General features: G+C 45.5%; 1 protein-coding gene across 6 annotated transcripts in view; it reads right to left on the bottom strand.

Moving 5' to 3' along the window:
• Window positions 1-26,811, bottom strand: part of DNAI4 (dynein axonemal intermediate chain 4) — a 148,170-nt gene that overhangs the window by 89,398 nt on the left and 31,961 nt on the right. For 5 of the 6 annotated variants that reach the window (XM_085885781.1, XM_085885784.1, XM_085885780.1 and 2 more), the window contains exons 3-5: window positions 15,128-15,309; window positions 10,634-10,719; window positions 10,386-10,539 (exon numbers count right to left, since the gene is read on the bottom strand). In XM_085885781.1, the coding sequence (XP_085741907.1) occupies window positions 10,386-10,539; window positions 10,634-10,719; window positions 15,128-15,309 (422 nt within the window). Of the gene's footprint in view, window positions 1-10,385; window positions 10,540-10,633; window positions 10,720-12,323; window positions 13,323-15,127; window positions 15,310-26,811 lie in introns of those variants that run through there. The other variant, XM_085885785.1, reaches the window with a different exon arrangement.

Below are 26,811 nucleotides of genomic sequence, written 5' to 3'. Positions count from 1 at the left end.
CTCTCTCTCTCTCTCTCTCTCTCTCTCTCTCTCTCTCTCTCTCTCTCTCTCTCTCTCTCTCTCACACTCTCTCTCTCTCACACACTCTCCATAAATATATACACACATACTGTATATATTGTTGCGGGCCGGGGACCAGTGGTGAGAATGACCACGAGGTGGGGGAGGTTATGTCGTCTCCCACGAAACTCCCCGGAATTTTAGGCCGTCGCTCCGGATAATCCCGTGAGGTGGCGGGTTGCTTAACCGACCGTGGACGCCAATATCTCAACCGCGTAGGGTCTTTTTGTCCAGAACCAATTTACCTAATGAACTACGCGATTTCGACTACCGGGGAACCACGCCCTTGGCACGTCTTGCTCGAACCAGGTCACTCTACCGACTGCATTTGAGTTCCAACTACCGACTACCAACTCCGGTTCGGGTGCAGTCGAGCGGAACTGCCACAGCCGTGCCGACTAGCATGAACCATTTATTGGGTATGAAGAGCTGGCTAAAACTCAGATCCGAACCATGCAGGACCAATGAAAGAAAGGACGGAAATGAGCTGGGAACATTTCTAATAATGGTAATTTATTTACAATAAAGAAGACACAGAGCAAGACTTATCATGGAATATACTAGCAAGAATTTACAATGTTCAAAAACACTTACACAGTTTCGACTTACAAGACGGGCCAACACACTCAGACGCACACTCAGATGATTTATTAAAAGACCCCCGCAGCCAGTGAGGGAGAGATGAGCTGGGGGTTGCAATTTGCTTGGGTACCTGCACGTTGAAGGGAGGGGTGCTCCGTGGTCCGGCACCTGCTAATGGTCGTGCGGCTCAGCCCACAGTCACATGCGTGGGGCTCGTGTCCGTGGACAACCTGAGCGGAGCAGTCGGAGTCCCAAGGTGGAGATCAGGGTCGCGGACGGGACCCAGGAAAACTCCAACGAACGCCAGCCAAATGCAGAACTCCATTCGAAAACCCCAGACTTCAGCTCAAACCGCACGACGCACACCAACCAACTAACTCCTCCAAAAAAACTTACACTCCGAGGATCGCGTCGTATTTTTATGGACCTCCCCGAACGGGGCGAGGGCTCGGTGAAACAGACGTCACCGTCTGCCCCGATTGGACAGGGTCTTCATGGGGTCCGCCCTTTCTGGGCTGGGCATCGGCCAAACATAAAACTGGGCTGGGCATAAAACCCGGACTAACCTGTTCATGGACGAGTGTCAGCAACTAAACCGGCTTCCCCTACGAGGTCGCCCTGGTGTGGAGGGTATATGGACATGGACAGAAAGCAGAATTAAATACAAAACCTGCCAAAGGGCAGAGGAACTCCTTGTAAGCCAAAGGCTATCCATGTCTGGCACCACCTGCGTCTGCGGATGTCTTCCTACAGTTGGTTACCTTCCCAAGGAGGTTGGTGGCAGGATTTGCACTCTGGCCACCATAAAACACTTAACTCTCTAAAAGAACTGTAGTGTGTTGAAGAGGTGCTGAGGTGTTGTCCACCGACGGTGGACTCCTCAGCTAACCTGAGGCAGTCCAGTCGGGTGGGTACTTGGAATGTCCTATCCTGGAGATGGGGATGGCCAAACATCTGCCTGGGAGATGACCAGACAGAGGCCATTAGAGTACAGGCGGAAAGTGGATGTAGTGTCGCAATGTGGTGCATGCTCGTGTGTGTGTGTGTGTGTGTGTGTGTGTGTGTGTGTGTGTGTGTGTGTGTGTGTGTGTGTGTGTGTGTGTGTGTGTAACTGAAAAACATAGGTAGATGGTAAATACTCGTCAAGGTGAAGCCTCGATCGACCGACGTGAGAATGTCAATTATTTATGTTCTGTTTGAATGTGAGTTGGATTGTGAGTACGAATGACAATTACCTATTATTGGACCATGACGACGTTTATAAATTATATAGTATTGGAACATACCTTTTAGACCCTTTTTTGTATAGAGTCGAGGCTCATGAGCTAACACGAGTACATTGAATGGATCAGGATGCAACAGCACAAAAGGAACAGCAGAGAGAGGGGGGAAACACCAACAGCAGAGTTATAGGTCAAGATCGAGGCAGGCTTTGACAAACAATGTGTGTGGGGAGGAATAGGGAGCAGGAGAGGATGCATGGGGTGGACAAAATGGATACAGAAGGAAAATCTCAGAAGAGAAAACATTAAATTTGGAAGGAGGAGGGAGTGAGTTGGGGTGGAGAGTGGGGGGGGGTAATGAGGGTAGAAAGGATCATGGTTTTGTATTGGGTACAATCAAGGTCAAGGTCATAGTGATCAAGGTCAAAAGGTACGATCATGGTGATTGTCTGGTCAAGCCAGATTAGAGCTATGTAAAACTGTACTAACCTGTTTCATGGTCAGGTTGTCGGTGACTAAACTGTCTCCCCCACCAGGTTTTCTGGTGAGGAGGGTGGATAGATATGGACACCCAGCAGGATTAAAAACAAAACCTTTCAAAGGGCGGAGTAGCTCCTTGGGAGACAATGGCCATCCATTTCTAGTGTCCAACTGTGTCTGCGGACATCTTCCTGCAGTTGGGTTGCATATTTTTTAGGAGGTTGTTGGCAGGATTTGCACTTTACACCATAAAACACTTCATTCCGCAAAACACACAAATGAAAGGAAATCTGAAAACCCACTCCATGGGAGTACCTCCTCTGCCCTCCACAGGGCAGCTCACCAGGTGACGGGATTGGGGAAAAGCCTTTAGGACCCCCATTCCTTGACGATAGGAGGAAAACCATGGGGTAAACCTCCAGGGTCAGATTGCGGTGGAATGTGACAGAATGGTGCTGAGGTGTTGTCCACCAGACGGTGGTCTCCTTTGATGAACCTGAGGCAGTCACTTTGGTTGGGTGCCTGGAGTCCTGTCTCCAAGAGAGGATGATCACTCATCTATGTTATCATCTGAGCTCAAGCGTTTGAACATATTATTGCAGCACTCTCTGAGGTTTGGAGTCCGGATTACAGCGAGATCATGGCAGGAGGTTACACCTACTATTGGACTTGTCACTCTGATGGACCATGCCCAAGGAGTTGCTGTAGCTAAAAACAATAAGCTGTCTCCAATGATAATTGAGGTAACACCGGTCAACGAGCATATTATGAGAGTAAGGATTCGTCACTCCTTGAGTGTCATTTCCATGGTCTCTGTATATGGTTCGAGTGAGGCAAATGATCTCACCATGGAGGACGCATGATATGCCACACTCGAGTCTGTGCTTGATGACTTCCCTAGGCGAGATACTCTTCTAGTCTTGGGAGATTTCAATGCATCGACTGGAACTGATAGGGATGGTTATGAGACATGTGTTGGTCCCCATAGGTCTGGAACTATGAACCAGAATACACTAAGTTCCTTGACGTTGCAAGAAATCATGGACTTGGGGTGCTTGGTTCATGGTTTCAGTGCCCACAGGCTCATCGCTGGACTTGGTATTACAATATTTGTGTTGTGGCAAATGAGATTGACCAGGTGCTCGTTGATGGTTGTTGGAGGATGATCCAGAACTGCAGGGTCTACCGGAGTGCTCAGTTCCTCAATACTGACCACACACTTGTTGTTGCAACTCTGAAGTCGCAGCTTAAATCTGAGAGAATGGTACCATCCCAGCTGAGGCTGGATGTTGGCAAGCTCCAGGATGAGAGGGTAACTGAGGAGTTTGCGAACAGGCTGAGTGGAGATTTTGGGGTCTGGGTGATTTGGGGAATCCTGAAGAGTTGTGGAGTGCCTTCAAGACCACCGTCCTTGATGTTGCCGGTGGATTTCTTGGAACTCACCTTTGGGTGAAGAAAAATTATGTCTCAAGGGAGACTCGATACCATTGAGCATCGTCATAGGGCCAGGTTTAATGGCAGAGCTGAGCTGTTCAGAGAGCTGAGGCGAAAAACTGTACGTGCACCAAGGGTGGACAAGGAAGCCTACGTGTGAGGAATCTTTGAGGGGGTAGAGCATCACCTGTGGTCAAGTGATTCTCGTCCTGTTTACAGAGGAATTCGTGCATTGCGTTCCTTCAAGCCTGACCCTTGGTGTATTGCAGTTAGAGCAGAGGATGGTGGGCTCTTGACAGAGGAGTCTGAAGTGAAGGCCTGCTTAGCTGGTTACTTTGACTGGCTGTACCAGGCTGATCCACCAGCTGTTGAGTTGGATATCAGTGTTGTTACTATCCCTGTTGCTGACCCTCCAATCAAATGTGATCGACCTTCGTTTGTGAAAACACAGGCTGCAGTGAACCGGTTGAAATGAGGTAAAACTCCTAGGATCTGTTGCATCTATGCTGAACTTCTCAAGGTTGGTGGAAATGCTGTACTCATGTCATTGAATGCAGTTCTGTGCTCTGCCTGGAACACAGGCATCCTCCCAACTGACTGGAAGAGGGGCTTTGTTGTCCCTCTCTGGAAAGGGAAGGGTGATCACCAGGACTGTAATAACTACAGAGGGGTGACTCGCTCTCAGTGCTGGGAAAGTGCTTTGCTTGGATAATTATTGATCGGGTTCACCACAATCTGCTTGAGCACCAGCATCCATACAAGTCAGGCTTTACACCAAGGAGGCTAACGATTGACCGTATCCTAGCTCTTCGGGTCCTCACTGAACGCAGATGAGAGTTTTGGCAGGGGCTGCTTCCAGCCTCTGTTGATCTCTGCAAAGCATTCAATTCAGTGAATTGGGATGCTATCTGGAGGACTCTTGGTCTTTGTGGGGTACCACCAAAACTGATCAATCTGATGTTTCAACGATACTCTAGAACTGAGAGTGCTATGTGATGTGGTGATACCATCGCTGACTTATTTCTAGTTGTTACTGGAGTTCAACAGTGATGTGTATTGGCCTCCACACTTTCAGCACTTGGATGGACTAGATTCTGGAGAGGATGTCGGAGAAATCAAGCTGTGGTGAATCCTTTGAGAATGTCAACATCTCTAACATTGATTTCATAAATGATGCTGTCCTCTTTGCAGAGAAAATGAATATCCTTTTGGGGGCTCTCGAGGTGCTGAATGAGGAGTCGGAGCTGCTGGGATTATGGGTTTTCTGGCTCAAAACTAAGATCCAGGCTTTCAATGACATCTTGGATGGTGCTATCTTGTCTGTACTTGTTTGTGGTGAGAATGTTGAGGTCACGGAGAGATTCACTTACATTGACAGTGGTATTCTTGTCTCTGCTGGCTGTGAGCCAGATGTCAAAAGACGTCTGGGTAAGGCCCGGGTAGTCATGGATTCACTGGATCATGGGGTGTGGCGCTGTTGGTACCTGTGCAGGAGGATGAAAGCCCGAGTGTTCAGGTCCTTGGTACTTCTGGTCTTGCTCTACGGATGTGAGATTTGGACTCTGACTAGGGATCTGAGATGGAGACTTAATTCTTTTGGTACCAGTTTTCTTTTAAATGCCTGGTGCCTGGTGTTGGCTTAATGGTGTTGGCTTAATGGTTAGGGTAGTGGACTTGGGATCCTAGGGTCCTGAGTTCAAATCCCGCTCAGCTGTTGAATTAACACCAGGTGGGGTTGATTCTGCCTGTCATCCTTCCGAGGTCGGCAAAATGAGTGCCAGCATGCTGGTATACTGTGTCGGAGTGGCGACCCGTCCAGGATTGTTCCCAATAGCCAAGGAGACTGCTTCAGTGGCACCAACGCTCTGCACAGAGTATGGTCCTAATGGATGGATGGAGTTTTATTTGGAGGATCCTTGGCTATTGCTAGTCAGACTTTGTGTCCAACGAGCAGTTGCTGAAAGAGACTCAAAAGACATTTGTTACCTCCATACTCCATGAGCATCAGCTGAAGCTGTATGGACATGTGGCTCGTTTTCCTGATGCTGATCCTCCTCACTAAATTTTCTCAGTGGGGGAGGCCAATGGGCTGATCTCCTGATCGTGGTTGCAGCAGGTTGATCAGCATCTCAAGGAGATGGGGATGGGCCAGGCATCTGCCTCAGGAATGACCAGACGGAGGCCCCTGGAATACCAGTGGAAAGTGGATGCAGTGATGCGTTGCTCCGGCACATGCTCCCATACCTGGCCTGACCTGAGGTGGTGGTGAACAGCTGTCTTGAAGACCTGGAGGGAAGAATGGGATTGAAGACAGAGACCACCGAAATGATGCGGAATGATCTGGAACATACCGTTTAAACCCCTTGGATCATTTCGACCCGTTAATTCACTTTGATCCATTTCTACTCTAACTGTTTGCAGCTAAATCTTGTGTCCTAAACCCATCTCTATCTCTACCCACTTTACCCAGTCGCACCCAACTGTCCCTGGACTCTGTATCCTTTTCTCCTGACAAGGTGGAGAGCTTGCTTTCAAACCTCGGGTCAGATTCTGCAACCGGTCCAGACGGCATCAGCCCACGTGTCCTCAAAGCCTGCTCTTCTGCTCTTGCTCACCCTCTCTCTGTTCTATTCACTCTCTCATTTGCCCAAGGTCATCTGCCATCTGCTTGGAAATCTGCTAACATCACTGCCCTGCATAAAAAAGGTGCAAAAACAGATCCCTATAACTACAGACCAATCAGCCTTCTCCCAATCATCAGCAAGGTGATGGAATCCATCATCGCCTCAGATATGAAATCCTTCCTCTTCTCCAATGGCTTGATTTCCAAATCATCAATTTGGTTTCAGACCAGGTCACTCTACCCTGGATATGCTGCTTCTGCTCTCCCATCAATGGATGGAGGTCCTCAATGCCAGACAGGAAATCCGAGCCGTATCCCTGGACATATCACGTGCTTTTGACACAGTCTGGCACCCTGCCCTACTCACCAAACTCTCTTCCCATGGTATTCAAGGCCATCTCCACTCATGGCTCGCAGACTTCCTCTCCTGTCGCAGTCAACGTGTGGCCCTAAATGGAGTTCTTTCATCCCCTCTTCCTGTGCAGGCTGGAGTTCCTCAAGGTAGCGTTCTGGGCCCTGTTCTTTTTCTGGTTTTCATCAATGATCTCTCGGACTCTCTGGAAAATCCTCTATTTCTCTTTACCGACGACTCCACCCTCTGCCGTACCATCTGTCATCCCTCAGACCGGCAAGCAGCAGCTTCTTCACTCACTGCAGATCTGGATAAAATCACAAACTGGTCCAACACGTGGAACATGTCTTTCAATCCAGACAAATCTCACACTCTCACTATGTCTCTTCGAAAGGACCGTTTACAAAACCCCCCATCCACTTTCTCAACAATCCTCTGGAAGAAGTCTTTTCTTTCAAGCTTCTAGGTCTCACTATCTGCCATGACCTTTCCTGGGAAAGTCACATTTCCAACCTCGCCTCAAAAGCCAGTCGCCGACTGGGAATCCTCCATCGTGCTAAGTCCTTCCTCGGCCCTCTTGAGCTCCTGACCACTTACAAAGCTTTTGTCCGTAGCCTGATGGAGTACTGCTCTCCCCTCTGGGCTGGTGCTCCTGCCTCCCACCTTTCTCGGCTTCACGCTGTCGAAACCAGAGCATTTAAGATCATCGGCATCTCCCGCAATGAAGCTGAGTCTTTGGGCCTCTCACTAAATCACCGCAGGTTGGTCGGTGGTCTTTCTGTCTTCTACCGACTCCTCTCCAGCCTTGCCCCCCCTGCTCTCTCTGCGATTTGTCCCCACCACATTTCCACAGGGCGCTCAAGGTCCGCCAACAACCCCCTTCTGGTAAAACTACCAAAATCACGAATCACTGCTCATCTTCACTCTTTCATTCCTCTTTTTTCCCGCCTTTGGAATAAACTTCCTCACTCTATTCTTTCCCATTCTTCCCTCCAGGCTTTCAAAACAGCTGTTCACCACCACCTCCTATCTTCCCCCATCCAAATCCTCGATCTTTTCTACCCCCGATAATCCACCCAAGCCCACTTCCTTCATTTCTCCTGCTTTCCTTCCTGAAAGTCCCTGAAATGTCCATCTTCTCTTCGCCATGTTCCCCGTCCCATCCCCATCCCTCTCCCTTCCACAGTTCACCTAATGTGTCTGTTCCCCACTGTTTTGTCCCTTCCACTCCCGCCCCTCTTGTCTCATGCCTCCTTGATGTGAGTTGTGTGTTTGCTCTCATATGAGCCTCGACCAAGGTATACAAAAAAAAAAAAAAAAAAAACTACTATTGGAAAATCCTTTCATCCCCCTTCGAGCTTGAGACCACTTCAGACCCTTATAGACACTTATAGACCCTTTGGACCACTTCGACCCTTTAGACCTTTACACCCCTTAAACCCTTGAGACACGTTAGACCCCTTTTAGACACACTCCACACAAACATCTTTTGAGGCTTGCGATATTCAAACTATACTTTTTTCAGCATAAAATGCACAATGTCCACCCACGCTGAGGGTCACTGAAATGGTTCAACAATCAAATCCTACAAGCATATTATTTTTGAGGTGGAAAGCTCAAAGGGCCAAAGCTCAAGGTAAAATAAAATAAAAGATAAAACAGACTTGACATTTGAACATGATTTGCATATTTGATTCACCAAATATCAGAATGATCGATGTTGCCATTTTGTTGTCAACGGTTTCCATGACAACAATTTCCCTGCCATTATAATCAAATGGAACTTTTTGTGAATTTGTTATTGCCATACCTCAATAATTTTTCAACATATCACATTGGAACTTATAAGCTAATTTATATGTACTGTTTGTGTAGTACGTGGGAGTAAAATTTGGTCAAAATTAGTCAAAGGTCAAGGTCCATGGCCATCCAAAACATACAAAACACCTTTGAAGTCGCAATTAGAAAATGCATCAACCAAATTGGTTATGCATAACAATCAATTATGTAAAACACTTGATAGGTCAAATTTTCTAAATCGGCAAATTTCTGTTTCCATGACAACCATTGTTCATTTGGATTTCACAAGTATCGTGCTCCGCACGATATCTTTCTTGTTTGTTACCTCCGCTACCGAAGGTGGAGAAAGCTTATGTTTTCAACCCTGTCTAACTGTCTGTTTGTTTGTCTGTGAGCAAGATATCTCAAAAAGCTGTGGATGGATTCCTACAAAATTTGGTAGACAGGGTGTGTGTGTGTGTGTGTGTGTGTGTGTGTGTGTGTGTGTGTGTGTGTGTGTGTGTGTGTGTGTGTGTGTGTGTGTGTGTGTGTGTGTGTGTGTGTGTGTGTGTGTGTGTGTGTGTGTGTGTGTGTGTGTGTGTGTGAGTGTGAGACAAGGACAAAATGTTTGGATTTTGGTGAAGATCCAGATCTGGATATGAGAAATTCTTAAGTGATTCTTCACCATTGAGAGATAGGTCCAAAAACAATATATGGCACGATATCTCAAAAAGTTGTGGATGGATTTGGACGAAACTTGAAAACAAATTGGGAGTATGAGAAGGATAAATTTATTCAATTTTGGTGAAGATCCAAATCCAAATCCAGATACTGGAATTCTAAAATTTCTTAAGTAATTCTTCACCATTGAGAGATGGGGCCAAAAACGATCTACAGTGTAGCACTATAATTCAAAAAGGTGTGGATGGATTCTAGCAAAACTTTGGTGGATGAGTTGGTTAGATAACCAGAACAAGCCAATTATATTTTGGTTCAGGTCAGCAGATCCGGCCGAATAGTGGGATACAAAACGTGAACTGTTGAGCCTGGTGGAGGTATGTGCTCTACCGAGTGCCTTCTAGTTTGTTTCTTTGTTTGACTTATATGTGTTCCAAACCGCTGAACGGAATGAGTTGAAACCAATGTTTTTTTGTGTGTGGGTTGATACGGGAGGTGAACATACACACAATCAATTATCTGCATGAAATCCATAGACAAAATATAAGTGGGGGAATTATCATACTATAATATCATACGACTTGTGTGTTTGTTTTACTTCTATGCACTCCTCAACTACTGGACGGAATGAGTTGAAAACTCATGGTTGTACACGGGGTGTATTGTTAGGCAGTTAACAAATCATAGCCCTGGGGATCAGGGTTGGGGGAGAATGCAAGTTTTCATTTTGTAAATGTGTACGATATAGCCCCACTTGGGGGAAGCCAGTATGACAAGTCATAATAAAGTACGCCATAGACATCAAAGAAGTGGAGGAATTAACCTGTCTGTGAGGATGGGTTTTTTGCTGGTAGTCGTAGTTGTAGTAACATATTGCTATATCTGTAGTTGAAAAAACAGTTGCTTTGAGAAGAGTGATATGACTGTACTTTTATGCTCCATAATATTTCCGAAAAGAAAAGTCATGTATTAAGTAAAAAATATTTACAACAATATTTAGCAATAAAAATATAGTGGTGCCATGCTTTGAGAACCTTTGCATGAATAAGAAGATTGTTGCACAAGTAAATTACTGTAAGGGCAGTGACTGACACAACTGAATATAACTCTTCCATCAGGTCAGTATTACGTACTAATCAGACTTAAAGTGTAATAAAGTGCTCGTGGAACAAACCACACGGCGCTGGCTTCAGGGGCCTGTTCAGAAACACTGACAGCAGGAATGTCAATCAGGGTGAATGTTTCGCTTTCACAAAGCACCACTGACACCAGCTTCTCAGGATCAGGGAGAAAAGGATGTTCCTGGACTTGCTTCTCATGCTCTATCCCTACAAGATACAAAATAAATTATCCAACTGAAAACTTTGTTTTTTTTCATTCGAAGAAATCTACTTTTTAAATATTACTAAGAACCTGACATGCCTTGCAAGATTTCTGCATCAGCTGCTTCAGTGATCATCGAGGTTATACTGAGGTGAGAAGAGGACGAGGAGCTTCTCCGGAATGATCTGCAAATAAAAATGGAAATACAGATTCGAAAAAGGAGATTTATCGCACCTGCTAAGTTGCTTTGATTTGCTCCCTTTCATCATCAATCATCATCATCATCAGTAAGTGGAGAGAATATCTTGTTCCTTGCTTCCAGAAAATGTTGAATTATGGTTTGATAACATAAAGGGATCGAAGCTGCATAATCACCAAGCCCTTTATAATTACTACAGTTTTCACATTATGTCAAGATGTCAAATTCATTTTAATATCATTGTACAGAGACTCGTTATGAAGCCTTGATTGCTTTAATACCTGATGTCGTGCTGCATTCTTCACAAAACACGAAATATTCACTTTTACTCTGTAATGTCATTGGCTAAAAGAAATAAACAACTTTTAGATGCACAGCGTTTCCCGATCCCAGTTCTTTCAGGGTATCATTTAACCTAATCTGTAATTCTGAAGCAATGTGATAATAATAATAATAATAATAAAACAATGTGATAATAACATAAATATAATAATAATAATAATTATTATTATTATTATATTTATGTTGTTATGGGTTTGAGGTGGCGCATGAGGTTCACAAGGGCATAGTTTGGACTGACTACTCCACCTCCGACCCTGAAGCTGACAAGCCATGGATAACTCCACGGCAACAGGTTGCTGAGCAACTGCGGCCACCAGTCGAGGCCAGTGTGACCACTCCTTGGCTTTTTTCACAAGATATTGGCTATTCGTTGTTCACCTTGGCGTCTTGGTTTTCTATAGGTTTTCTTGGCGTATAGGTTTTGTATTATCATCGCTTTTCTGAAACCTTGTGAATTCTTGGCTTTTTTCATTGGCTCACCTTGGCATTTATGAAAATGAGGAGTGGTCACACTCACTGGTCGAAGAAACCAAAGCTTGCAGGGTTGTTACGCCAAGTTATCGTGTTACCTTACCAGTAATTCGGTTATCCCAACTGGGGAACCGTGCTCTTGACTTCCCACCCTGTCTACTTTTTATGTCCGGCTGAGCAAAACTGAAGGTGGGAGGTCGGCTTTCTGGTGTAGCAAATTACTGGGGTATAACTTCTCACCTATTTATTACGTCCACTACATTGAATCAATGGTGGAAAGAAACAATCGAGCCGGTTGAAAACTGTTTATAAATGAAATAAGGCATGTAGTTACAAGTAAGGCAGTGCTACACAGCAAATAACTTAAGCCCAAGCACAGAAAGAACACCTTGCACAATCTTAACTTACTCTATATAAAGGACAAGTGTGCCACAATCATTCCGGGAAAATCAGAGAGAAAGAGAGAGAGAAAGTTTGGGGCATTGGGTTGGTCCCTTGCTCACCAGATGCAAGCTGGCAGACTTATGTTGGTTCCAAGGTGGAGAGAAGGGAAGGAAGACAATGCAGTTGGTGTATGAGTGTGGTATGTCGGGAGAGGTGCAATGTGTGCAGTGTAGGTACTAGAGGAAAAGTTAGAAATGCATGTCAGTACCTCACCCAGAGGAGTCAAGAGGTTCACTCGTTGATAGCTCTCTTTTGGGCATCTCAAGCAGATGAATTAGGGGGTATAGTGACAGAAAGGAAAGATCGTGTATGTCAGCATGTAGGCCACTGTACCCCAAGGACGTCGTGCTGCAGTTCACTCTCGGAGCCTCTCCCCAACAGGACTTGTCTCGCTCTGTCTCTCAGCTCAAACAGGCAGGCAAGCAGTTATGGTTCTCGTTCAGGTCCCTGTTTCACGAGTCAGCTGCAGAACTCTGACACATTCTGGCTTATATTGGCCTTGGGCGAAGTATGGCTTCATGGGGGCAAGGGTCACTCCAACACTCTCTGACCCCTGCCTGGTGCTTCCACATTGGTGTGCATATCCCATCACTTTTCAGAGGGTCGGTCTGTCACTGACCCAAAAACTATATATGGTATGATATTTCCAAAAGTTGTGGAGGAATTATGACAAAACTGTGTGGATGAGTTGGGTACATGATAAGAACAAGCTGATTGAATTTTGGTTCAGGTCCAGATGCAGATCCGGCCTATCAGTGGGATACAAAACGTAAAATGTTCATCCTCGTGGAGGTACGTGCTCTACCAATGTCTTTCTAGTTTAAGCATGTCTCACCATTGTGATGTGAGTTGCAAGAGCTAAGTATAGCTCTGAAGCTTTTTCAGTACTGTTTATGAATATACTTCACCTTTGCTGTGCTGCCTATTTAATTTATAGCATTATAGTTTAGTTGTGCTTGTAAGTGGTGGTTTAACTGATGATATTCCAGACGGTCTGAGCCTGAATGCTATGAGTCTTACAGCTCGACAGGCAGCAAATGTACACTTGCTCTCTTTACTGTCCAATGCAATTGCTTACCCCCCATGACTGATCAAAATGTGAGAGCATGTCTGTTTATTTCTCAGAGGTGGGAGTGAGAAAACATCCATCAGATGACAATAAGACCCGAACTTACGACTGCACCCAGGCAAAACGGCTTCAGCTGATGATTGGTGAGACAGCCGACATGCTCAGGAAAAGATTCACTACAAATTTTTCCTCCACTCTCTTGACTCTCTAATTCTCGTGTTTTCTGCATCGACACTATACAAGATGCTTGTCTGTCTGTCTCCATGGCTATTTTTCTCAGAGATGGCCAAACAGATCTTTATAAATCTTTCAAAGGTTCATCAGTGATTGCCATGGAGTGTTTTAGGCAAAAAAAAGTTTTTGAAAAATTTGAAGAAAGAAAACTTTGAATTCAAAAAAAATCGTTCTATCGTGACGAAGCCTTTGTAGCTATTTTAAAGGTAATATTCATTGATCCCCGACCCCATTCCTTCGTGGGTGTATGGAAGTGTTTTATGCCCCCACAAAAAAATAGAAAAAAAACAATTTTATTTCTTCAAAAAGCCAACAGAATTTGAACAGCACCAGGCAGCACCAGGTATGCCAGCTAGTTTTCGATAAAGTGCAAAGCTGTAATTAGAATGGTGAGCTCTCTCATCTTAGTAGTTTCCCTTGCCCCATACTTTCACATGTCATGAGGATGTGGTCCATGTATGCACTATGTATTGTGTGCTTCATCCCATGCACTTGAAATATTCAGGTGTGATCTTATCTCTTGTGGTAACTTATATGATAAAGAATAGTTCTTGGGTAAAAAAAATCTTGTTGTTACATGGCAGGATTTGGCAGCATTCTCGTTCATATTTGTTGGCTCCAAGATACTTGGGTTTGGGAGGGAGAAGGAAGAGAGAATTTTTTTTAACTTCATGCTTTTATCTTTGAGTCCCAATTTGTGAAATATCTACTCCTGTACCGTCAATAGTTTGTGAAACTCATCTTTTCATTTTAATGGGACTTACCTGTATAAAGAAACTGAAGTATAATCGTTCATTTTATTTGTTTGAGGGGATTTATAACTACTATTTAGACAAAACAAACAAGGTTAGCTGAAACAGACACAAACAGTTTTTCATCAAGGATGATAAAGACAAACAGACGAGGAAAAATGGAGCAGTTAGGCAGAGCAAATGGAGCAGCAAAAAAAACAAACAGACGAGGCAAAAACAACAAGGACACACCCACCCACATAAATATGTTAGCTCGCATATAAACGTTTTTATAACAACATGCATAAGTGCCTTGCTGAAGTTCTGCATTTTATGAGCAAAGTATAATAAAGTAAGGTAAGTCTGGCATTGGCTTAGCAGTTAGGGTGGTGGCTTGGGACCTGAGGGTCCTGAGTTTGAGCCCTGTTTCCGCTGAATTAACACCAGGGGGTTGACTCAACCTGCCATCCTTCCGAGGTTGGCGAAATGAGTACCAGTGTACTGCTAATGGTGGCATAACCATGCCTCCAACCAATTATGCAACCATTCGCAAAAAAGGCTGCACACAAGGGAAGGGAATAAAGTATGATTATCTTCATTTGGATGCAGCACAAGCATTATTGACTGAGGGTGGCTGTGTCACTGATGTAATCTCTGCTGATTCAGGCAGGAATTTGGAATTTGGCCAGGGTGTCAGCCATATCTTGCCTACCCTTCATGAAGGACACCTTGGGATCTTTAACGTCCACCAATGGATGATGGCAGACAGGACACCCGTTTCATGTCCATCCAAGGGACAGCAGCACACACATTGATGAATCACCCTGCCTGTGAAACACTGGGATGATAGTTTATAGCTGAGTCAGGATTTTAACCCAGGCTAAACATTTTAAAGGCAAGTGTGTGTACCTCTGCTTAATTCTGTCAGCCCCATGAAATATGGTGATTGTGGAAACTAAACACAAGACTCGGCACTTAGTACATGCCAAGTAAAAAATATTGAACTCTTCCAGATCTTTTGAAAAGCATAACGACAGTGGAATTGTGCATTTAAGATTCCAAGAGACACATGTATGTAAATGACATCCCCACAGTAGCCTGACCTGCTGAATAGGATACTAGAGCTGAAGCTGTCGGTGGTGTGTTGGGCAGACCCTAAAGTGCATAAATCAATAGGTGTTGTTCCAGTGGAGTCAAAATGGTGACCTGCACATCTGGACATATCACCAGGATTTTGAATGTACAAGGGCCGAGGAGTCACATCTCTTTTTTTGTCATCATATACCTGTGGTTGGATAAGGAATTTCAATGAAAGAAAGCTACATTAGTTAACAAGACCAAAAAGGAAACAATAACAGCAAAAAACAAAACAACCACTGGATAACCTTGTGATCTACCGAATTAAAAGCAAATTATGAGCAATTATGAAAAAAATAACGTTTTCTGTTAATTGTGAAAGGCCATTATCCTAACCAAGTACCGTACTGTATATATGTTCGCCTGTATGTATTTATATTACATTGAAAGCTCTCAAATCCAAATTCCTTGGGACTGAACAGTATTCGGAATCCACAATGTTTCGGATTTTTGAATATGTAACATTTCATAACTTTAAAAGTGGCGTTTTTGTATACCCAATGTACATTAAAAAATGTTATTTGATTGTAATACAAGTGTATGTGAAGATATGTTCATGGAAGGCAAAGTCAAAAGCTGTCACCAAGCAGATGAAAAGCAAAGCTACCAACCTTGTTTCACCCATCTTGGGGATCATTAGGACAACATATCACTGTTCCATCCACTTGGTGACTTTTGAAGTCCTTTCGGCTTATAAACCGGAACTTGATGTATGCCAGGTCAGGTTAGATCTGTGACCTGCTGCAGGTACCATGTAAACCTGTACTAACCTGTTCCATGGTCGGGTTGTCGGCGACTAAACCGTCTCCCCCACCAGGTTTTCTGGTGAGGAGGGTGTTTGGATATGGACACCCAGCAGGATTAAAAACAAAACCTGTCAAAGGGCGGAGGAGCTCCTTGTGAGCCAACGGCCATCCATATCTAGCACCCAACTGTGTCTGCGGACGTCCTCCTGCAGTTGGGTTACTTTTTATTAGGAGGTTGGTGGCAGGATTTGCACTCCGGCCACTGTAAAACCCTTCATTCCGCAAAACACAAAAACGCAAAAAAATCTGAAAACCCACTCCATGGGAGTAACTCCTGCGCAGCTTCCCTTCGCAGGGCAGCTCAGCGGATGACGGGATTGGGGCAAAGCCTTCGGGACCCCCAATCTTTGATGAAAGGAGGGAAACCACGGGGTGACATCCCTGGGTCAGATTGCGGGAGAGTGTGTCGGAGTGGTGCTGAGGTGTCGTCCACCAGACGGCGGTCTCCTTGGGTTAACCTGAGGCGGTCCCTTCGGGTGGGTGCCTGGAATGTCCTATCCCTAAGAGAGGATGATCACCTGTCTCTGTTATCATCTGAGCTCAAGCGTTTGGACATCGGTATTGCAGCATTCTCTGAGGTTCGGAGATCGGATTGCGGCGAGATCATGGTGGGTGGTGACACGTACTATTGGTCTGGTCGCTCTGATGGTTACCATACTCAAGGAGTTGCTGCAGCTGTGTCCAATAAGCTGACCCCAATGATATTTGAGGTAACACCGGTCAACGAGCGTATTATGAGACTAAGGATTCGTCACGCCTTAGGTGTCATTTCCCTGGTCTCTGTCGATGCTCCGACTGAGGCAAGTGACCTCACCATGAAGGACACATTCTACGCCACGCTCGAGTCTGTGGTTGATCAGTGCCCCAGACGAGATACACTTCTAGTCTTGAGGGATTTCAATGCATCAACTGGAACTGATAGGGATGGTTATGAGACATGTGTTGGTCCCCATGGGTCAGGAACTATGAACCAGAAGAGCACTAAGTTCCTTGACTTTGCAAGAAGTCATGGACTTGGGGTGGCTGGTTCATGGTTTCAGCGCCCACAAGCTCATCGCTGGACTTGGTATTCCAATGCTGGCAGTGTGGTAAAGGAGATTGACCATGTCCTCATTGACGGTCACTGGAGGATGATCCAGAACTGCAGGGTCTACCGGAGTGCTCAGTTCCTCAATACTGACCACCGGCTTGTTGTAGCAACTCGAAAGCTGCACCTTAAATCCTGGAGAATGGTACCATCCCAGCCTAGGCTGGATGTTGGCAAGCTCAATGATGAGAGAGTAGCTGAGGAGTTTACGAACAGGCTGAGTGGACATTTGGGGTGTCTGAGTGCTTTCGGGGGGTCCTGAAGAGTGGTGGAGTGCCTTCAAGACCACCATCCTTGATGTTGCCGGTGGATGTCTTGGAACTCACCGCAGGGCAAAGAAGAATTTTGTCTCTCAAGGGACACTGGATACCATTGACCAGAGTCGCAGGGCGAGGCTGAATGGCAAAGCTGAGCTGTTGAGGGCGCTGAGGCGTAAAACTGTACGTGCACTAAGGGTGGACAAGGAGGCCAATGTGTGAGGAATCTGTGAGGGGGTAGAGCATAACCTGTGGACAGGTTATTCTCGTCCCGCTTACAGGGGAATTCGCACATTGCGTTCATCCAAGCCCATCCCTCAGAGCACTGCAGTAAGAGCAGAGAGTGGGAGGCTCTTGACAGAGCAGTCTGAAGTGAAGGCCCGCTGGGCCTTGCGGGACTACCCAACTTTGAGCGGTTGTACCAGGCTGATCACCCAGCTGTCGAGTTGGACGTGAAGGGTGTTACAATCCCTGTTGCTGACCCTCCAATCAACTGTGGTCCACCTTCGCTTGTGGAAACATGGGCTGCGGTGAACTGGTTGAAACGGGGTAAAGCTCCAGGGATCTGTGGCATCCATGCTGAACTTATCAAGGCTGTTGGAAATGCTGCACTCGTGTCATTGCAAGCAGTTTGTGCTCTGCCTGGAACACAGGCATCATCCCAACTGATTCGAAGAGGGGCCTTGTTGTTGTCCCTCTCTGGAAAGGGAAGGGTGATCGCCAAGACTGCAACAACTACCGAGGGGTGACGCTGCTCTCAGTGCCGGGCAAGGTCTTTGCTCGGATAATTATTGAAAGGGTTCGCCACCATCTGCTTGAGCACCAGCATCCAGAGCAGTCAGGCTTTACACCAAAAAGGTCAATGATTGACTGTATCCTTGCTTTTCGTGTCTTCACCGAACGCAGACGGGAGTTTCGGCAGGGGCTGCTTGCAGCCTCTGTTGATCTCTGTAAAGCGTTTGATTCAGTGAATCGGGATGCCGTCTGGAGGATTCTTGGTCTTTGTGGGGTGCCACCAAAACTGATCGATCTGATGTCTGAACTCTACTCTGGTACTGAGAGTGCTGTGAAGTGTAGTGGTACCATCTCTGACTTATTTCCAGTTGTTACTGGAGTTTGTCAGGGGTGTGTACTGGCTCCCACACTTTTCAGCACTTGTATGGACTGGATTTTAGGGAGGATGTCAGAAAGATCAAGTTGCGGTGCATCATTTGGGAATGTCAAGATCTCGGACCTTGATTTCGCAGATGATGCAGTCATCTTTGCGAAGACTTTAGACATCCTTTTGGGTCCCTCGAGGTGCTGAATGAGGAGTTGGAGCCGCTGCGATTACGGGTTTCTTGGGTCAAAACTAAGATCCAGGCTTTCAATGACATCTTGGATGCTGCTGTCCTGTCTGTGTCTGTTTGTGGTGAGGATGTTGAGGTCGTCGAGAGATTCACTTACCTTGGCATTGATATTCATGTCTCTGCTGGCTGTGAGTCAGAGGTCAATAGACGTCTGGGTCGGGCCTGGGGAGTCATGGACTCACTGGATCATGGGGTGTGGCGCTGCCGGTACCTGTGCGGGGGACGAAAGTCCGAGTCTTCAGGTCCTTGGTGCTTCCAGTCTTGTTCTATGGATGCGAGACTTGGACTCTTACCAAGGATCTGAGACGGAGACATAATTCCTTTGGTACCAGGTCTCTTCGGAGAATCCTTGGCTATCGCTGGTCAGATTTTGTGTCCAACGAGCGGTTGCTGAGAGAGACTTGGATGAGATTTGTTACTTGCATGGTGCGTGAGCGTTAGTTGCGGCTGTATGGACATGTGGCTCGTTTTCCTGACGCTGAGCCTGCTCACCAGATTCTCTCAGCGAGGAAATCTCGTGAGTGGAGGAGGCCAATGGGCCAACCACATGCCTTGTGGTTGCAGCAGGTTGACCAGCATCTCAAGGAGATGGGGATGGGCCTGGCATCTGCCTGGGGGAAGGCCAGACGGAGGCCCACCTGGAGTACCAGCGGAAAGTGGATGCAGCGACGCGCTGTTCTGCACATGCTCCCATACCTGATCTGACCTGACTTGATGTCCCACTGACTGAGACTGGTGAGGCCAGATTGTATTTGGCTCCTTCAACTGCCGTCTGCCACATGGACACCTTGTGTTACCTACATCAATCACAACCAGTCCCGGTGTGTACCCCGGTCAGAATAGGTACACCGTATCCCTGCGTGTCGTAAAAGGTGACTAAAAGGGTTGGCATCAGTAAGGGCATCCGGCCATAAAAAACATCGCCTCAAAAGGAAACCATGATGAGTACAACTGATGGGCAGGGTTCAGCCCGAAGTACCCCGTGGGGTCCTCACCCCCTCTCGTTAAAACTCAAGGTGGGGAACCCGATCGAAGCAAGGGAGGAAATTTTTCCATTTATGATGACCAATCGTCTGATGCCCCACGTGGAGATCGGTTTCTGAGGTTTGGTACATGGAATGTAGGGACAATGACAGGGAGATCTGGAGAAGTGGTTGAAACAATGGTCAGAATAAGAGTGGACATATGTTGTGTGCAGGAGACATGGTGGAAGGGAAGTGGTGTGAGAATGGTGAAGGGAAGGCAGGGGCAAAAGTCCAAGTTTATGTGGCAAGGGTGCCCGGAAGGCATGCATGGTGTTGGTGTCATGTTTTCTGAGGAGTTTGTAGACAGTGTAGTGAGTGTGACTAGAGTGAGTGAAAGGTTGATGATGGTGAGAATTGTGATCGGAAATCTCTTGGTGAACATCATCTCGGGATATGCCCCGCAGGTCGGTCGAAGCGATAAAGAGAAGAACATGTTCTGGTGTGCGATGGAGAAGTTGATGGAAAATGTGAAAGATGAGGAAGTTGTTGTGGTTGGAGGAGACTTGAATGGACATGTAGGAAGGAGTCCAGACGGTTTTGAGGGAGTCCATGGGGGTTATGGATATGGTGTGAGAAATGGAGAAGGTGAAAGGATCTTGGAGTTTGCTGATGGAGCTGATTTGTTGATCTGTAATACTCAATTCCAGAAAGCGGATTATAAGCTTATTACATCCACGTCAGGTGGGTTGACGACAACCATTGACTACCTGATGGTGCGTCGGCGAGATAGGGGAAACCTCCGGGACACAAAGATGATCCCAGGGGAGGAGACTGTTTCGCAGCACCACCTGGTTGTCTGCGATATAAGGGTGAAAGGTGCGCGGAGAATTCGGCGGGTGAAGTACCAACCGAGGATGAAGGTGTGGAGGTTGAAAGAGGCGACAGTGAAGGAAGCATTAAGAGAGAGGCTGAGTATGGTTGAAGATGATGTGGTTGAGCTTGAAAGTGGTTGGATGTCAATGAAAGATAGTCTATTGGGAGCCGTTGGTGAGGTATGTGGATGGACAAAAGGACCACCGAGGCACTCGGAAACATGGTGGTGGGGTGATGAAGTTGGAAAGACGATTGAAGAGAAGAGGAAGAAGTTCAAGGAATGGCAAAAGGCAAAGGATACGGTGGAAGAAGAGGCAGCACATGAAAGTTATAAGGAAGCCTAGAAGGCTGCAAAGAAAGAGGTTGCAAAAGCGCAGGAGGCCCATAGGAAAATGTTCGGAGAACGCTTAGATTCGGAAGAGGGTAAGAGAGCGGTATTCAGGATTGCCAAGCAGATAGCGAGAGAGAGATTTGATGTGACGGGGGTGAGTTGCTTGAAGGATGAAGTGGGACAAATCGTTGTGGATTCAGATGGAATTAAAGGAAGATGGAAGAGATATATGGAAAGGCTGTTGAATGTAGAAAATGAATGGGATAGCAACATTGAGAGTAACCCGGTTTTAGGACCAGCAGAGAAGATAACTGAGAAGGAAGTTGAAGAAGCTATAAGAGCAATGAAGAGTAGAAAAGCAGGAGGGCCGACGGGAGTTGTGGGAGATATGTTGAAGGCAGCGGGAAGTTGGGGCGTGAAGAGAATGACAGAGATCTGTAATCTGGTGGTGAAAGAAGGCCGCATTCCAGTGGATTGGGAACTGAGTACACTCGTCCCTCTGTACAAGGTGAAAGGTGACCCTCTGGACTGTGGCTCATATAGAGCAATAAAGTTATTGGAGCATGGAATGAAGGTATTGGAAACGGTGTTGGAGAAGAGGATAAGGAAGAAGGTAAAGATTGACGAAATGCAGTTTGGATTTATGCCAGGAAGAGGAACGACAGATGCAATTTTTATTGTAAGGCAGTTGCAGGAGAAGTACATGGAGAAGAGGAAGAAGTTGTTTTTTTGGGTTTGTTGATCTGGAGAAAGCATTTGATAGGGTTCCACGTGAAGTTATGACATGGGCATTGAGGAAGTTAGGAGTGGAGGAATGGTTGATCAGAGTAGTGATGGCCATGTACGAGAGAGCACGCACAGCTGTAAGGACGAAGGATGGGAACAGTGGTGAGTTTGAGGTGAGGGTAGGAGTGCACCAGGGGTCGGTACCAAGTCCACTTCTATTTGTAGTTGTGATGGAGGTGCTGGCTCGGAGGGTAAAGGAGGGTTTACCGTGGGAGCTGCTGTATGCGGATGATCTGGTGTTGATTGCAGAGAGTATGGATGGACTGAAGGAGAAGATGAACAAGTGGAAGGAATGTATAGAGGCAAAAGGTTTGAAGGTGAATATCGGAAAGACGAAGGTGATGGCAAGTGGTAAAGCATGTGGTGAGGTGGAAAGGACTGGGAAGTGGCCGTGTGCTGTGTGCAGGAAGGGTGTCGGAGTGAACTCCATTCAGTGTACAATGTGTGCTGAATGGGTTCATCGAAAATGTAGTGGGGTGAGAGGGTCATTAACCAGTGTGGCAGCTACATTCAAGTGTAAGGTGTGCATCAAGGGAGCAGCAGATGAAGGAATTGTTGAGTTGGATCTTGGAGATGGTGTGAAGCTGGAAGGGGTGAAAACTTGCTATCTCGGAGACATGCTGAATGGAGAAGGTGGATCAGACTCTTCGACGGTTGCTTGAGTGAGATGTGCATGGAAGAAGTTTCGGGAACTGAGTGGCGTGCTGACGAAGAGGGGAGTGTGGTTGAAGCTGAAGGGAAAGGTGTATGCTACATGTGTGAGGAGTACGATGCTTTATGGGAGTGAGACATGGGTACTGAACATGGAGCAGCAACAAAGGCTGGAAAGGGTGGAAATGTGAATGGTTCGGTGGATGTGTGGAGTATCGTTGAGAGAGAGGAAGACAAATGATGACTTGCAGAAGATGATGGGAATCGAGTCTGTGATGGAGGTTGTGAAGAGAAACAGGTTGAGATGGTTGGGTCATGTGTTGAGGAAGGATGAGTGACTGGGTGAGAGGAGTGTTGGAAATTAGTGTAGTCGGAAGTAGAGGACGGGGAAGACCGAGAAAAACTTGGCTAAATGTGGTCGAAGAGGAAATGTGGGCAAGGGGATTAAGAAGGGGAGATGCAGAAAACAGGGTAAAGTGGAGAAGATTGTCATGGGGCCCGCAAGGCTAACCCCTGCTTTAGCGGGGAAAATGGCCTTTAAATGCTTGTGTGTGTGTGTGTGTGTGTGTGTGTGTGTGTGTGTGTGTGTGTGTGTGTGTGTGTGTGTGTGTGTGTGTGTGTGTGTGTGTGCGTGCGTGCGTGCGCGCGCGCGTCACTCACAACCAGGAAGCACCAGTGATGTTATTAAGCAGTCGGGGAAAGTATTAATGTTATTATGCAATTCTGTTAAATGGTGGTGGTATGCCATTTCTACGGTTGTTTTCGTTATGATGACCTCATGGCACTTGGTGCATCACAATGTTCAAAAGTTAATCAACCCAAATTCATATGCGTATCATAAAAGTTTAGGATGGCATAAATTCACCTTTCCTGAGTGGAAACAAAATGGCGAATGGTGCGAACACTGAAAATGCTGGTGCTCCCTTTCAGTGACAAAGGTGACGACACTTCTGTGAACATGAGGTCACTTCCAGCATGTTGGCAAAATAAATACACAGGGCTTATATTATATACAGTGTATATATATATATATATGTGTGTGTGTGTGTGTGTGTGTGTGTGTGTGTGTGTGTGTGTGTGTGTGTGTGTGTGTGTGTGTGTGTGTGTGTGTGTGTGTGTGTAGTAAATGACTAAAAATAGGCAACTCAGGAGACATATTCCGTTTGCATGACAATTCCGGTTGTTTTCATAACTATAACGCAAGAGGTGAGACGTTAGTAATTCTTATTCACAGTAAAAATATATACAGGCAAATAATTTTACTCATTTTTACTTTTACTGTTATTTAAACAATACTCAATACTACTTCTTTGTAAACATGTGGAGAGGTACTAACTATGGATGAGAGAGCAGTGGATCGAGGAAGGAGATTAGTGCGTTCGTGGAAACAGAGGCAAAAACAGAGGCAGAATGAGGAGCAGGTAGTGGCAAGGCAACAATCACAAGCAGAATACAAGAGAGTGCATTGCAAGAATGAAAGCCAGGAAGATGCTGACAGTAGGAGGGCGAATGCAATGTAAAGATTGGCTGCAAGACTGGAGAAAGAGACACGGGAGGAAGCAGACAAAAGGAGAATGGATGCAAAACGTAGACCGCTGTGAAAGGGTGGCAAAAGAAACACAAGAACAGGGTGAAATGAAGAGACAGCGGAATGCAAAAGCAGTGGCACAAGTGAGAGGCTATAGAGGAGCCATGCAAACAGCTGACAATTCGACTTTTCTTTGTGAAACAAGAGTAAATCCACAAACCTCTGAGATATATTCTTTAACGACTGTGCTGCAATGGTGTTGATGCTCTTGGCCCCTTCATTTTTGGTGGAGTTTGCACTAGTATTAAATAAAACAACTCATGGACAACCGTTGCAAGTGGTTACCAACACCGTAAATCGAGCTCTGTGCAGGGTTTTCCATTTAGAAATTCCGTTATTTGGAATTCCCTTATTCTTGAACAGCTTATCACATTCCCCTGATGTCATAAATGGTGGTGTTATCAACACCATAGCATTCCCACTGGTTCCGCATGAACTCGCCTTTATCTAATTTCTGCAGCATTTCAATTCTCTCTTCAATTAAGTGTAACATGCTTCCTCTTCACACCACTTGACTCAGCACTATCACTTGGATGTTTGTTGAACGACATTATGAGGAAGAAGAGGGCAAAATCACAGAAATACCTTGCGAAAATGCATGGAGTAACACCGCCAACAAGTTCAAACAATGAAGACAAGGACGCACATGATGCATGCTGTCATGGGCTATGGCATCACACCGGACTACAGAGCAGCAGCCTTTGCAAACTCAGACGCCATTTTGCCAGGAACTATAAATCTCCGAATGTGCTGAAGTTTGAATTTCGTTTGGATTTTTGGATATTTCAGACTTTGAAATTTCAGATTTGAGAGTCTTCACTGTATGTATTTATTTTGTGTAGTTTTATTTTTCTTTCACAATGATAGTTAAGCTGAACCTAATCGCAGGATAAGAACAGTTTGAGGAATTTATTAGAAAGAAAATAACTGGCAAATATTTATTCGTGAACAGACGGCGATTAAAAAAGCATCTTTTTTTTTAACACAACATCGAGGGTCATGGAATAGCTAGACGATGGGGGTTATGAATTGACAGTAAGGCAGCAGAGCATCTCTTGGATAAAATAAGCAAAGGAATGAAGGAACAGAAAAAGGGGAGTGAAAGGAGGGAGGGAGGGAAACTGCAACCTGCAAGTAAGATCATTGGCTTTGGAAGGGTTAATTAGGGTAATAACGATTGTGGGTAAGAATAGGGATAGGGGATGACATGAGATGGCGGTGCACCGCCTGCTTGAAGCTCTGGAGGGAAGAGTAGCTATTCCGCATATAGAAGCGATGAGCAAAATGGTTTAGGTGGGCAGTAAACCTGAATTTTTGAAGTTTCACAGTGAGAGGGTTGCTGGAAAAGCACATACATCCTGGAGTTATTGGGGAGGGTTTTAGGGCTAAGAGAGGGGAGAGAGAGAGAGAGCAGAGGGAGTTAAACCAGAGGAGAGGCAGTACAAAAAAAAAACAATGACGACACGGACCTGCTTGCGATGTGAGAGCAACAGACCTCTAACTCTGCTGTGATGAGGCTGAATCATGGAAGATTTTGATTCCACAGAATCCAAGAGATGCAGATGATATGATGCTGGACCCAACTCATTGTGTAAAGCAGTACTTCATTGAACTATAGACAAAGGCCTTGTCGAATGTGGGCAGTTGTGATTTTTCAAGGAACGATTTGGAGCAGAGGATTCCCACTCTGTGGTTTGCTTTGGAGGCTAACTTTGCTATGTCGTTAACCCAAGAAAGGTAATGGCTGATCGTGAGCCCTGGAAGTTCAAGAAACTGAACCTCTTCCATTGGATGACCAAGTCCTTTTGGAGCTATAGGGTGAGACTGTGAAATTTTCCAGGATGTAAGGACATGCTCCATTTATCAGATGAGCATTTAATAATTTCCAGATCAGCAGTGAGAGATAGAGACTGTTGTCTGTCTCTCAGTGGGATTGGGTACTATATGACACAGTGTTGATCTGCAAAACGAATAGTGGGTTCTCCAGAGCATGAGAGAGGTCTTTTATGAAGGAAAATCAGGATAAAGGAGGCCGAACACTCCAGCCTCCACTGGGAGATGAGAGATTCCATTGAAAGTAATGTATTGATTGCATGGGTGGAAGAAGTCATCAACCAGGAATTAAGTGAGCCTTGTATGCCACAGATTGAGAGCTTGACAAACAAAGTGGGATGTCAGACTGTGTCAAATATTTGATATCTATCTGGGGAAACAGTCCTAACCTCTTGTGTGAGATTCACAGCCTCGAAGAGCAAAATAAACTAAATGGCACTCAGTTGAGAGCATACCAGAGCCAAGCTGAACAGTTTACGTTTTGCCTTCCACTAATAAGCCGTATCTGGATCTGGGCCCGGTTGCTCAAAGAATCGTAAAATTTAATGATCAATTCGGCTTAATCGATCATTAAATTCCTTAACGATAGATTAGCAAATGACAGGATTTAACAGAGTTGCTCAAAGGTAAAGAGGGATTTAATCGATCGTTAGAGTTAACGATAGCTTCGAGCAACAGCATTAACTGGGCCCTGAACCTTAACCAAAATCTAATCAGCTTGTTCTTTTCACCTATTCAACTCATCGACCTATTTTTGTCATAATTCGTCCACAACTTTTTGAAGTATTATGCTATATATCGTTTTTTGCCCCATCTGTCATGGTGAAGAATTAGATTTAAAAACAATTGTGTCCGGATACGGATGCAGATCTTCACCAAAATCGAATCAATTAGTCCTTGTCACATATCCAACCTGTCCACCAAATTTTGTCAGAATCCATCAAAAACTTTTTTGAGATATCCTGTTCAAAGGCAAACAGACAGACAGAGGTGAAAACCTCGCCTCCATCCATCTTCGGTGGCAAAGGAAATTAACTCATTTTGAAACCGTATAATCAAAATCAGTGCAAACATCATCTGAACTTTATTCATAAGACACTATCAGCACAACTTTGCTTATTCAA

This window comes from Eptatretus burgeri, chromosome 6, assembly GCF_056783735.1.
Source record: "Eptatretus burgeri isolate ZD-2024b chromosome 6, Ebu_testis_v1, whole genome shotgun sequence".
NCBI lineage: Eukaryota > Metazoa > Chordata > Myxini > Myxiniformes > Myxinidae > Eptatretus > Eptatretus burgeri.
The sequence above is the reverse complement of the archived record's forward strand: the minus strand, read 5'-3'. Positions and strand labels throughout refer to the sequence as shown.